This window comes from Somniosus microcephalus, chromosome 9 (genome assembly GCF_052327205.1).
Source record: "Somniosus microcephalus isolate GS21.2 chromosome 9, FLI_Smic_1.0, whole genome shotgun sequence".
NCBI classification, from domain to species: domain Eukaryota; kingdom Metazoa; phylum Chordata; class Chondrichthyes; order Squaliformes; family Somniosidae; genus Somniosus; species Somniosus microcephalus.
Genome location: NC_140995.1, coordinates 81,567,541 through 81,581,030, shown reverse-complemented (window position 1 = coordinate 81,581,030; position 13,490 = coordinate 81,567,541). Strand labels below are relative to the sequence as shown.

At 43.7% G+C, this 13,490-nt stretch overlaps 1 protein-coding gene across 3 annotated transcripts in view; it reads right to left on the bottom strand.

Annotated features, from left to right (window-relative positions):
• atad2b (ATPase family AAA domain containing 2B) overlaps positions 1–6,227 on the bottom strand; it is a 191,736-nt gene extending 185,509 nt beyond the window's left edge. For 2 of the 3 annotated variants that reach the window (XM_085996813.1, XM_085996814.1), the window contains exon 1: positions 6,023–6,227. In XM_085996813.1, coding sequence (XP_085852939.1) covers positions 6,023–6,133 — 111 coding nt within the window. In that variant the 5' untranslated portion in view covers positions 6,134–6,227. The remainder of the gene's footprint in view (positions 1–6,022) is intronic. The other variant, XM_085996815.1, reaches the window with a different exon arrangement.
• Positions 6,228–13,490: the final 7,263 nt, after the last annotated feature.

Here is a 13,490-nt window from a genome sequence, read left to right as displayed (position 1 = left end):
TCACAGAAAATAGTGTACGTTTTACAAAGCAGAAATCAATCTCTTCTCTTTTTAGCTTCACATCCTATCTTTTAAAAACAGAATAAAAAACTTGGACAGAAATTAAATCAAGCAAACTAAACACCGACAAATTTCTCTTCTCCCAGCTCCCACGGCCAAGGGCACTGAGGCCAACAGTCACATCTCCACTACAGAGACCCCAGGTGAGATATGTTAACAGCAGGGTCAGAGATTGAACAGGTGGGGTTTGAAGTTGTTTTATTCTTTGCTTTACAGTGTAATTCTCTGCTGGTGGGCATCAGAAAGCACAATCCAATGAAATCACAATTTGAAATGAAGTGCAATGATGTCATAATATTTAACCTGAATGTGCAGTCAAGTTTTATTTTGCAATGACTGCAACACAATAGCACATTTTGTACATACTATAACCAAGCAGAAATTTGAAGAATTTCAAGAACAGTAAGATTACCACCAACTGAACTAAGATGTGGTACTCCCTTGTAATCAGTTAAAAAAAATCCACACCAAAGCATAATACTTACCAGTGAAGAATAAGGCAGCGGAGTTCAGCAATTAAGTTTGCTGATGCAAAGAGAAATTGCAAGTGTTGCACATGTTAGTAAAACGGTTTTATATTTTTTGATACCAGGAACATCATGTCATACATGATCTTCCAATAATGGCATTTACATTTATGATATTTAAACAAATCAGTTATATTATAACTTTACTTCTTTGCATATCGATTACTCCACATGCATTGTTGTTAGTCAGGAAAAATAGCAATACAGTAGATGCCTCTTCGGTCACACCTTAATAGTGTGAAAATAGTTTTTTGGGATTGTTTCTATTAAACAGCTTCTTGCATTTGTGTGGTGTTTTAAGATAGAAAAACATTCCAAGAGAAACTGAAAATATAATGAATAATAGTCCGCACAGATTTCAAAAGGGAAGGTCATTCTCGACCAACCTTACTGAATTCTTTGAAGAAGCAACAGCAAGGGTAGACAAGGGAAATGCAGTAGACGCAATATATTTGGATTTTCAAAAGGCCTTCGATAAGGTACCGCATAGTAGACTCATGACTAAGGCCAGAACATGTGGAGTCAGGGGATAAGTAGCAGAATGGCTAGCTAGCTGGCTACAAAACTGAAAACAGAGAGTAGGGATTAAAAGGTAGTTACTCAGACTGGCAAAAGGTGGGAAGTGGCGTTCCACAAAAATCAGTGCTGGGCCTACTATTGTTCACCATTTACAGAAACAATTTGGACTTGGGAATCGGAAGCATAATTTCAAAATTTGCAGATGACACCTATTTGGGATTATTAAGAGAGAGGAGGACTGCAACAAATTACAGGAAGACAGTAATAAACTTGGAGAATGGGTGTGTAATTGGAAAATGGAGTTCAAAATAGATAGTGTGAGGTGGTACATTTTTGGTAGGAAGGATAAAAAGGCTACATGCTCCTTGAAAAATAAGTGTCTAAATGGGGTACAGGAGCAGAGGAATCGGGGGGTACGGATATACAAATCAAAAGTAGCGATGCAGCTTAATAAGGCCATAAAAAACAAAGCACTGGGGTTCATTTCTAGAGCAATAGAATTGAAAAGCAGATAAGTTATGTTAAACTTGTATAGAACCTTGGTTAGACCACACTTGGAGTACAGTTCTGGTCTCCATGTTATAAAGAAGGATATAGAGGCACTGGAGAAGATGCAAAAAAGATTTACTCAGATGATACCAGAAATGAGAGGTTATACCCATCAGGAAAGATTGAACAGACTGGGGCTCTTTTCTCTAGAAGAGAGAAGATTGAGGTCTTCAAGATTGTGAAAGGGTTTGATAGGGTAGACATCAAGAAGATGTTTCCACTTGTGGGGGAGATCAGAACTAGTGGCCATAAATATAAGATAGTCACTATAAATCCAGTAGGGAATTCAGGAGAAACTTCTTTACGCAGAGAATAGTTAGAATGTGGAACTCGTTACCACAAGGAGTAGTTGAGGCGACTATCGTAGATGTATTTAAGGAGTAGCTAGATAAATACATAAGGGAGAAAGGAATAAAAAGATATGTTGATGGGGTTTAATGAAGAAGGGTGGGAGCAGGCTCATATGGAGCATAAACACAGACATGCACCAGTTGGGGCGAAAGGCCTGATTCTGTGCTGTAAATACTATGTAATCGTGTACAGAAAACCATTTCACATTTTTGATTTCTATATGCATCGGGTATTCATTTAAGTTGAGTTAATTGCATTCAATGTATTATGGACACATAGCATGCAGATGGATGAGACAATGCATTACAAACTACATGCTTATGTTCCACCACAGCAACAAGTCTACAAAATGCTCACTGAACAACTACTAGGTCAGTTGCTTTTCATACATAGGAGACTTTTTCCCCCAAAATCTTAAAATTTACATTTCTGGACAGCGATTGTGGCACAATATAATCCTCTGACTTGAATGCTAGTAAAAAGAGCTGAAAACTAGTTTATTTGCAACATTTTGTTTTAATAGTTACAATGATACTTTTATAATAATTATATAAACACCTTTATTAGAGTCAGGCAACTAAAGAATTGTTCTATCTATTCTTACACAGATGACTGATTACCATTGGTAATATTTAATATTAGTCTCCCAATTCAGAGAGGAGTGGGAGGAAACACAGTTTCATATTGTCTTTGCCATTACTATTTTCAAATATCTTAAATTAAAAAGTAGGCATAATTACTTTCTAAAATTAAATTCAAACATGTTTATTTTGTAATTCAGGCTTCAAATCTATAGAATAAAGATCCGTTTTTTTTTTAAAAACACTTGAGAGAAGTGGTGTACTCCAGGGGTCAGTGCTGGGTCCACTTTCGTTCTCCATATATTTAGATAATTGGATTTGGGTATATAACCTGTGTATAACATACACACTATCAAAATTTGCTGACAACACAAAATTAAGAGGTTTTGCAAACATTGAGCAGGACTGTAAAATACTTCAGGAAGATTGGGCAGGCAGGTGGCATATGCAATTTAATGTGAAATACATTTTGGGAGATAAACAAGGACTGGGAGTACACACTTAATGAAATGACACTGAAGGGTGTAGATGAAGAGGGATTGAAAGACATCATTCCCTAAAAACATGAGTGCAGATAGATAAAGCTATAAAAAAAGCCAATAGAATCTTAAGTTTATAAATAGAGACAGAGTATAAGAAGATGAATGTACACAAAATACTGGTTATGCCACAGAGTACTGTATGCAGCTCGTAGGAACCCTATTATAGTCACAGAAAGCGCACAGCATTGATTCACCAGGATAATACCAGGAATGGGACACTACAGTTACAAGAAAAGACACAAGATACTGGGACTATTTTCACTGAAACAGAAAAAGCTAAGAGGGGATTTAAAAGAGTTTTAATGGACTAAATAAGGAAAGGCGATTTCTCCTGTTTGGTGAGTAAGAGACATGGACTCATTAATTTAAAATCACTAAAAGTGGAGAAATTTCTTTAAACAAAGGGTTGTTGGAACTTGCTTCGAACCTTGTTTAGCCCACACTTGGAGTACTGTGTACAATTCTGGTCGCCATATTATAAAAAAGAGGCACAGCGGAGAGGGTGCAAAAAAGATTTACAAAGATAATACCAGAACTGCAAGGTTATACCTATCAGGAAAAGATGAACAGGCTGGGTCCCTTTACTCTTGAAAAGTGAAGACTGAGGGGTGACCTAATAGAGAGCTTTAAAATGATGAAAGGTTTTGATAGCATGGACAGAGAGAGTGTTTCCACTTGTGGGGAAGATCAGAACTAGAGGCCATCGATATAAGATAGTCACCAAGAAATCAAATAGGGAATTCAGAAGAAACTACTTCACCCAGTGATGGGAATGTGGGAGAACAGAATAGAGGGTTATGCTGATAAGAGTTAGATGAGGAAGGATGGGAGGAGGCTCGAGTGGAGCATAAATCCAGCATGGACTGGTTGGGCCGAATAGAAACATAGAAGATAGGAGCAGGCGTAGGCCATTCGGCCCCTCGAGTCTGCACCGCCATTCAATGAGATCATGGCTGATCATCCAAACTCAGTACCCTGTCCCTGCCTTCTCCCCATATCCCTTGATCCCTTTAGCCTTAAGAAATATATCTAACTCCTTCTTGAATATATTTAATGAATTGGCCTCAACTGCCTTCTGTGGTAGAGAATTCCACAGGTTCACCACTCTCTGGGTGAAGAAATTCCTCCTCATCTCAGTCCTAAATGGCTTACCCCTTATCTTTAGACTGTGATCCCTGGTTCTGGACTCCCCTGCCATCGGGAACATCCTTCCTGCATCTAGTCTGTCTAGTCCTGTTAGAATTTTATAACTTTCAATGAGATCCCCTCTCATTCTTCTAAACTCCAGCGAGTATAAACCCAATCGACCCAATCTCTCCTCATACGTCATTCTTGCCATCCCAGGTATCAGTCTGGTGAATCTTCGCTGCACTCCCTCCATGGCAAGATCCTTCCTCAGATAAGGCGACCAAAACTGCACACAATACTCAATGGTCTGCTTCTGTGCTGTGCTGCAACATGGAATGCTTTGCCACAGGGAGTAGTTGAGACAGAGATCATTGCTTCTTTTAAAAAGAAAAAAATGATACATTTGAGGTTTGGGAAGAGAAATGAAAAGACCTGGGAAGAGAAGGGAAAGAGGGACAGAAAGGAGGGTGGGAGAGCAAAGAGATGTTCCACTAAAAATGGAAAAAGGTTCATTGCTCAGCTTTTGCTTACATGGTTATGACTGTACTTCAGAACACAAATTTTACATTTTAAAAATATTTGTAAATACTGTATGTTAATGGAAACCACATTTAGATTTTTTGTTTTGGCATCCATCTTTGCCAAAGACACACCATTCGGTAAATATATAGTTTTAACTGCATGTGTCATGGAAATGGCTTTTATAGACAACACCCAAAATCCTTAATTTATTTATACGGTTTTGTTCTTTACAAATAAAATATTCTTCACATTATCAAGTATATGTTTTAAGACATTTTGAACTTGCCAGTGAAATAGCTCGAACTGCCTTTCCAAAATCAGCTTAATGTAGATCAGTTTAGGATTTTAAACCCTTCCATCAGATTTGTTTAGGGCTTCAACCGAACCGTACACAATCATAGTCGTAACATTTTACGAACAAACAAGACATTCAGAATAAGATACTAAATCGAGTTGCCGTTCCAAGCGTCTGGATGACAAAAGCTTGGAGCAAAACCCTCCAACCTGACAAGTATGTCATTTTCTTGCCGACTGAGACGAGTTTCAAAGTCCTTAAGGGCGTTTAAATCGCGTAAGCTTTCCTCCTAACATTTGCAAACAGCAAAATCTGTACAATTTAATATTTTTAATTTTTTTAAAAACACGTAGGCGCAAATATAATATGATCACAGGATTTTTCTTAAACCTTAAAACAGAGCCTATATATTTTTATTGCACGAACATCTAAAAGCCGGTGAAAACCACGACATGATTTCGACAGTTCGCCGCACAACAGAGCTGGCAGGAAACCAGAAAGACGTTTATATTTATTTTCCAAACGCGCTCTATAATTAACAAGTTGGAGGAGATTCGGTTGTAAAGCTGATTGTAAGTTTTATTATTGCTTGTAATTCTGCAGCTGGTCGCTGATGGCGCCTCCCTATCCCTTCCCCCCGCAGACAGACTCTAATCCACTTACTTGAAAACACACAAAGACTTTTCCCCACAAGAGACAGAGGGAGAGAGAAAACCCCCTCGGTGTAACAGCCGTCAGAGGCCGACACTGGGCACCACCGCCGCCCAACCCCAGAGACCGCCGCTCGGCCCCAGCCTGTCCCGTCGCCGCGCTCGTTCCCCCTCCGAGGGGAAACTGAAAAGCCAAACAAAAGAGCGTCGGCGCCGGGCCCAGGTTCACATCCCCGGACTGTCCTCAGACACAGGCCGGGGTGGGGGTAATGAGTGCCGGAGTCCGACCCGCACTTACCCGCTTACTGTCGTCGTGTTTGGCGGAGGAACGAGACGAGCGGGTCCTGGACGAGATACGACCGCCGCTTAGCTCCGGGTCGAGCACCGAGTTCCTCCGAGTCCGCACCATTTTCCTCTACCAAACCCCCCTTGTCTCCCGGCCGCTCTGGCTCTACGGCTCGTTGGGCGCCATTTCTCCTCTTGTGTCACTCACAGAACGGCGAGTGGCTCCGAGGCGGGATCGGAAACACTCGGCTCCGATCGGTCACCCGCAGCTCCGGGGTGGAATCGGAAACCCTCGGCTCCGGGGCGAGATCGGAAACTCTCGGCTCCGGGGTGGAATCGGAAACCCTCGGCTCCGGGGCGAGATCGGAAACCCTCGGCTCCGGGGCGAGATCGGAAACCCTCGGCTCCGGGGCGGGATCGGAAACCCTCGGCTCGGGGGTGGGGGAGCAGCGCGAGCTCGGCTCCGATCGGAAACGCTCGGGCCGGGGATTGGGCCAGACAGCGTTCAGTGAGACAGGGAAGAGGAGCCCAGATGTTGTTATTGTTATTTAAAACGCTGTGGGTGGGGCAGCCCCCACGTGACATCGCCTGTTGACATAATTAAAATATTTTCATCAGACAACTTGCTCTCAGACAGGGAGGCGCTTGGGTTAACCTCATTTTTAATTTAGTTTTTCTCCAAGTAAATCATTAATGTTCAAAACTATATTTCCTCATAAAGTAACTATTGCTGATTTATGGTGATTTAAACTAGCAAAGCTGTTTTTACACACTCAACAACAACTTGAATTAATGTAGTGCCTTTAACGTAGGAAAATGTCCCATGGCGTTCACAGGAGCGTTATCTGATAAACCAACTGTCATGTTGGCAAAGGCTGTAACACAAAGTCCATAGAGTATCTGCTAGGCCAGAGGGTGTGAGAGGCAAAACCAATTATACGCACACTGGGTAGGTCCATACACAGTGGAGGGAAAATGTACAGTAACAAGGTGAATTATGGGGTAAAGGTGCATTCTCAACCATGTAAGTATTTTCATGCCGGCTGTCAGCTTTGTAAACTAACATCGGTGTTTTACAAGAAAAATCAACTTTTTTCATGATTCAAAGTTATCAGATTGTTTGGATGGTGGGACTGAAGGCTATTAGAAGCAATCTACCCATGATACATTATTTCCTCTCACATTTAGTTCTGTACAAGTTTAAGGCAGAAATGTTTTCAGATGAGCTGATGGTTTCTGATAGTTGCAATTCCAACAATGACAACTTGAAGTTATATAGCATATTTAACATAGGAAACCATCCCAAGGTGCTTTATGGGAGTGTAATCAGACAAAAATTGGCACCAAGCCAAAAACAAGCTGTTAGGAGGAGGAATGTCTTCACCCAGAGAGTGGTGAACCTGTGGAATTCTCTACCACAGAAGGCAGTTGAGGCCAATTCATTAAATATATTCAAGAAGGAGTTACAGGAAACTTTGTGATATCCGGCACCAACGGGACCGAGCTGTTGCCATCCCATCAAAACTGCCGGACAAACCAGCGCTAATGTTGAAACATACGGAGCTTTTGAGCTCCGTATCTGGCAACAAACCCTGTACAGCTTCTAAACAGTCAGCCGTACCTTGCAAGCATCTCTGTAGCTTAGCAACAGCTTCAGCTAGACATTGCAGAGCCTGACTGGTGAAAAAAAAGCAACGAAAAGAAAAAAAACTTACTGAACCGACTCCTGAATTTTGCCGCTGGATCGAGCGTTCCGGACAGTTAACCTCCGGATAAACCAAAGTTTCCTGTAGATATATTTCTTAAGGCTAAAGGGATCAAGGGACATGGGGAGAAAGCAGGAACAGGGTACTGAATTTGGATGATCAGCCGTGATCTCATTAAATGGCGGAACAGGCTCGAGGGGCCGAATGGCCTACTCCTGCTCCTATCTTCTATGTTTCTATGTAACTAAAAGCTTGATCAAAGAGATAGGTTTTAAGGAAGCTCTTAAAGAATGAAAGAGAGGTGGAGGCGTTTAGGGAGGAGATTCTACAGCTTAGGGCTAAACGGCTGAAGGCGTGGTTGCAAATGATGGGGTGAAAAGAGTGGGGATGCTCAAGAGGCCAGGGTTGGAGGAACCCAGAGTTGTTGGAGGGTTGTAGGGCTGGAGGAAGTTACAGAAAAATGGAGTGGGGAGGCCATAGAAAGATTTGAACGCATGGCTAAGAATTTTAAAATTAGGACATTGATAGACCAGGAGCCAATATATGTCAATGAGCACAGTGTGATGGGTGAGCAGGACTTGATGCGGGTTAAGATATGGACAGCAGAGTTTTGTCCTTGATCCATGTCCTTTTGTACCCTTGGCTAGCAAAAATCTATCGATCTGCTAGCATCTACTGCTTTTTGTGGGAGAAAGTTCCACACTTCTACCTTTGTGTGAAGAAGTGTACCCTAACTTCTCTCCTGAACAGTAGGACTCTGATTTTAAGGCTATGTCCCTTGTCCTAGACGCCCCCATCAGCAGAAACATTTCTCTATCTACCCTATCAATTCCTTTCAAAATCCTAAAAACCTCAATCAAATCACCCATTAACCTTTTATATTCCAGGGAATATAAGACTAATTTATGTAATCTCTCCTCATAATCTAATCCTTGGAGCCCTGGTAATATTCTGGTGAATCTGCTCTGCACTCCTTTCAAAGCCAATATATCCTAAGGTGCGGTGCCCAGAACTGTACACAGTACTCCAGATGTGGTCTAACCAGGACTTTTTATAGCTGCAGAAAATCTTCCTCCCCTTTATGTTCTAGCCCTCTAGTTATAAAAGTTAACATTCCATTAGCCTTTTTCATTACTTTTTGTACCTGACTACTACATTTTAGTGATCTGTGTACATGGACCCCTAAACCTCTTTGGACCTCCACTGTTCCTAGCATTTCACCTTTTAAATAATACTCGGATCTATCCTTTTTTGGTCCAAAATGGATGACCTCACACTTAACTGCGTTGAAATCTAGCTGCCAAAGTTTTGCCCACTCATTTAATCTATCAATGTCTCTTCGTAATTTTATGTTCCCATCTACACTACTTACTATGGAGGGAGTGCTGCACTGTCGGAGGTGCCATCTTTCAGATGAGACATTAAACCGAGGCCCCGTCTGCTCTCTCATGTGGACATAAAAGATCCCATGGCACTATCTCGAAGAAGAGCAGGGGAGTTATCCCCAGAGTCCTGGCCACTACTTAGCCCTCAACCAACATAACAAAAACAGATTATCTGGTCATTATCACATTGCTGTTTGTGGGAGCTTGCTGTGCACAAATTGGCTGCCGCGTTTCCCACATTACAACAGTGAATCAACTTCAAAAGTACTTCATTGGCTGTAAAGCACTTTGAGACAGTGGTCGTGAAAGGTGCTATATAAATGCAAGTCTTTCTTTAAGACTTTTATAGCACCAAGCTTTGTCTCATTGCCAAACTTGGATATATGGGGGCCATGAGAGGTGATGGTGCGATGGAGCTGGATGTCGTCAGCGTATATGTGGAACCTGACATCCTGTCTTCAGATGAAGTCACTGAGGGACAGCATGTAGTTGAGAAATAGGAGGGGACCAAGGATAGACCCTTGGGGGACTCCAAAAGTAATGGTGCAGGGGGCGGGAAGAGAAGCCATTTCAGGTAATTCTATGGCTAAGAGTGGATAAATAAGAGTGGTACCAGGCAAGGGCAGTCCCACTAAGCTGGACAATGAAGGAGAGGCATTAGATGACGATGGTGTGTTTAACCATGTCAAAGGCTGCAGAAAAGTTGAGAAGGATGAGGAGGGATAGTGCACCATGGTTACAGTCACAGAGGATGTTATTTGTGACTTTGATTAGGGCCATTTCAGTGCTGTGACTGGCAGAAACCTGATTGTAGAGGTTCAAACATGGAGTTGCAGGAAAGATGGGCACGGATTTGGGAGGCAAAAACACATTCAAGGACTTTGGAGAGTAAAGGAAGGTTGGAGATGGTGTGGTAGTTTGCAAGGACTGGGGGGTGGTGCGGGTGGTATTTTGAGGAGGTGGAGTGATGACGGCAATTTTGAAAGGGAGGGGGGATGGTACCTGAGGAGAGGGAACCAGTTACAATATCAGCTAGCATGAGGGCCAGGATGGGAAGTTGGGTGGTCAGCAGTTTAGTTGGACTAGGGTTAAGAGAGCAGGAGGTGGGTCTCATGGACAAGCTGAGCTTGGAGATGCCAAGAGGAGAGATAAGAGAGAAACTAGAGAAAGGTGCAAGTTTATGGCTGGGGCAGGGGCAACATCAAGGAAGCTTGGCTTAATGAACAAAGGGAAGGGAGTGTTGCAGTACAGGCAGCTGAACAGATGGTCTCAATCTTAATGAGAAAGAAGCCCATGAGCTCCTCGTGTGTTGTTGGAGATGAATTGAAGGGGCCAGGGGCAAGGAATTTAAGGAGAATGTTGGTATTGGAGAACAAAAGCCGTGAGTTATTTTTGCAATCCAGGATGATCCTGGAGTAGTGAGCCGTTTTGGCAGAGGAGAGCATATACATTCAAGTCTGTGGCCCTTGGGCTTAAGGGAAAAACCAATGTGAAGAGAGTAAATGGGAAAAATTGGGTGGCGCCCCTTTTGGGGCGCTAACGTCGCTGGGCGCTAATTTTAGCGCTCCGACAAAAGTTAGCATCCCAAAAACATTAGTGCTCCTCTGCCGGAAATTCATTAGTAGTGCCCCAAGCAGGAGGTGGAGCGCCACCTCCTTCTTGGGGCACTGCAACTGAAGATCGCAGCACTACGTGCAACAGCACCATGCACATCGGCACGTAGCGCCACATCATTACAGGCCTCCTCCCCTGATTAAAGGGGAGAGGCCTAGAGCTGTGTGTACCGGGGCCCTGCTAGACCACCTGTGAGCGGGGTGCCGTGAAAACAGCCCGGCACTCTAGATCGCGGCCGGCACCCTGAGAAAAAAAGGGGAAGTGGGCAGGTGCTGGAAGTCGGCCAAAAAAAAATGGCCGCCCGACACCTGCCCCTTTTAATAGTGCCACTGCCACTGCAAAAATGCCCCCGCCCTCGAACCTGTTGGACATATTGTCCGGCGATAGATCAGGGGTCACTAGCGAAGTTTGCAGCCGGAGCACAAGTGGGGCGCTGCGCACGGCGATGACGTCATCGCCGCGGGGCGCTACTGGCTACCGCCATCGCTAACCTCCCGCTGAATTTTGCTTGAGGCATTAGCGGCGCCGTGACCAGGCACTGGGGGATTTGCACCCCATTAGCGCCCCCCGGGGGCACTAACGAGAGGCGCAAATCCACCCAATTTTTCCCCCTAAGTGTTTTATTAGAGACAAGGCCATCAAAGGCAGAGGTAATGGTGTGATTGAGCAGACTGATAGCTGCAGATGTAGAGGTTATATGGAGAATGAAGTTAGGAGAGGACAGGAGGGCAGTGAACTCAGGAGAGAGGGCAAGGTGATTTGAGATGGAGATTGAAATCATCAAGGATCAGAAGTCGCTCAGTACAGAGGGTGATGGAGGAAAGGAGTGAGGATATCACGGTGAGAAACCTGGGGTGGAATTTGGGTGGGCAGCAGAGAACAAGGAATTTAAAGGGAAGGCAAGATGGATTGGACAAGATGAGGTGCATAGACTAATCTTGTATTTCCTTGAGCATAAGAGATTAGTGTGTAAAGTTAAGGCACATGGGATTGGGGGCAAGGTACTGACTTGGGTAAAGAACTGGTTGGCAGACAGAAAGCAAAGAGTTGGAATAAACGGGTCTTTTTCCGAGTGGCAGGCAGTGACTAGTGGGGAGCCGCAGGGATCGGTCCTTGGACCCCAGCTATTCACAATATATATTAATGATCTAGACGAGGGAACTAGATGTAATATCTCCAAGTTTGCAGACGACACAAAGCTGGGTGAGCGTATGTGCTGTGAGGAGGATGCCGAGAAACTCCAGTATGATTTGGACAGGTTGGGTGATTGGGCAGATGCATGGCAGATGCAGTATAATGTGGATAAATGCGAGGTTGTCCACTTTGGTGGCAAAAACAGGAAGGCAGATTATTATCTGAAGGGCAATAGATTGGGAGAAGGGGAAGTGCAACGAGACCTGGGTGTCCTTGTGCACCAGTCGCTGAAGGTAAGCATGCAGGTGCAGCAGACGGTTAAGAAGGCAAATGGTATGTTGGCCTTCATAGCGAGAGGGTTTGAGTACAAGAACAAGGATGTCTTGCTGCAGTTGTACAGGGCCTTGGTGAGACCACACCTTGAGTATTGTGTGCCGTTTTGGTCGCCTTGTCTGAGGAAGGATGTTCTTGCCATGGAGGGAGTGCAGCGAAGATTCACCAGACTGATACCTGGGATGGCAGGAATGACGTATGAGGAGAGATTGGGTCGATTGGGCTTATACTCGCTGGAGTTTAGAAGAATGAGAGGGGATCTCATTGAAACTTATAAAATTCTAACAGGACTGGACAGACTGGATGCAGGAAGGATGTTCCCGATGGCCGGGTGTCCAGAACCAGGGATCACAGTCTAAGGATAAGGAGTAAGCCATTTAGGACAGAGATGAGGAGGAATTTCTTCACCCAGAGAGTGGTGAACCTGTGGAATTCTCTACCACAGAAGGCAGTGGAGGCCAATTCATTAAATATATTCAAGAAGGAGTTGGATATATTTCTTAAGGCTAAAGGGATCAAGGGATATGGGGAGAAGGCAGGGACAGGGTACTGAAATTGGATGATCAGCCATGATCTCATTAAATGGCGGAGCAGGCTCGAGGGGCCAAATGGCCTATTCCTGCTCCTATCTTCTATGTTTCTATGTTTCTATTAAGGATTGATCTAATCGAGGTTTTTAAGATGATTGAAGGATTTAATAGAGTAGATAGAGAGAAACGATTTCCTCTGGTGGGAGAATCCACAACAAGGGAGCATAACCTTAAAATTAGAGCTAGGCTGTTCAGGAGTGATGTCAGGAAGCACTTCTTCATACAAAGAGTAGTGGAAATCTGGAACTCTCTTTCCCCAAAAAGCTGTTGAGGCCAGGTCAATAGAAAATGTCAAAACTGAGATTGATAGATTTTTTTTAGGTAAGGGTATTAAGAGAAAAGAAACCAAGACAGGTAAATTGAGTTAAGATATGATCAGTGATGATCTAGTTGAATGGAGGAACAGGCTTGAGAGGCTGAATGGCCTGCTCCTGTTCATATGTTCCTTCCTATGCTCAAAGGAGGAGAAGGTGCCAAGGTGAAATTTGATGATCAGCATCACATCAACCACCTTGGCGGCCTGGGCGGGGCAGCTGGTGGAAGGTATAGCAAGGCGGTGAAGCTTCAGTAAGGGGCAAGGTGTATTCACCCGTGAGCCAAATTTCCATCAAGGCCATGATGTCCATATAATCTTATACAAGAAGGCTATGGATGGCGAGGGCTTTGTTCACAAGTCAATGGACATTCTAGAAGGAGATGTGGAGCGGCCGGTGATTATT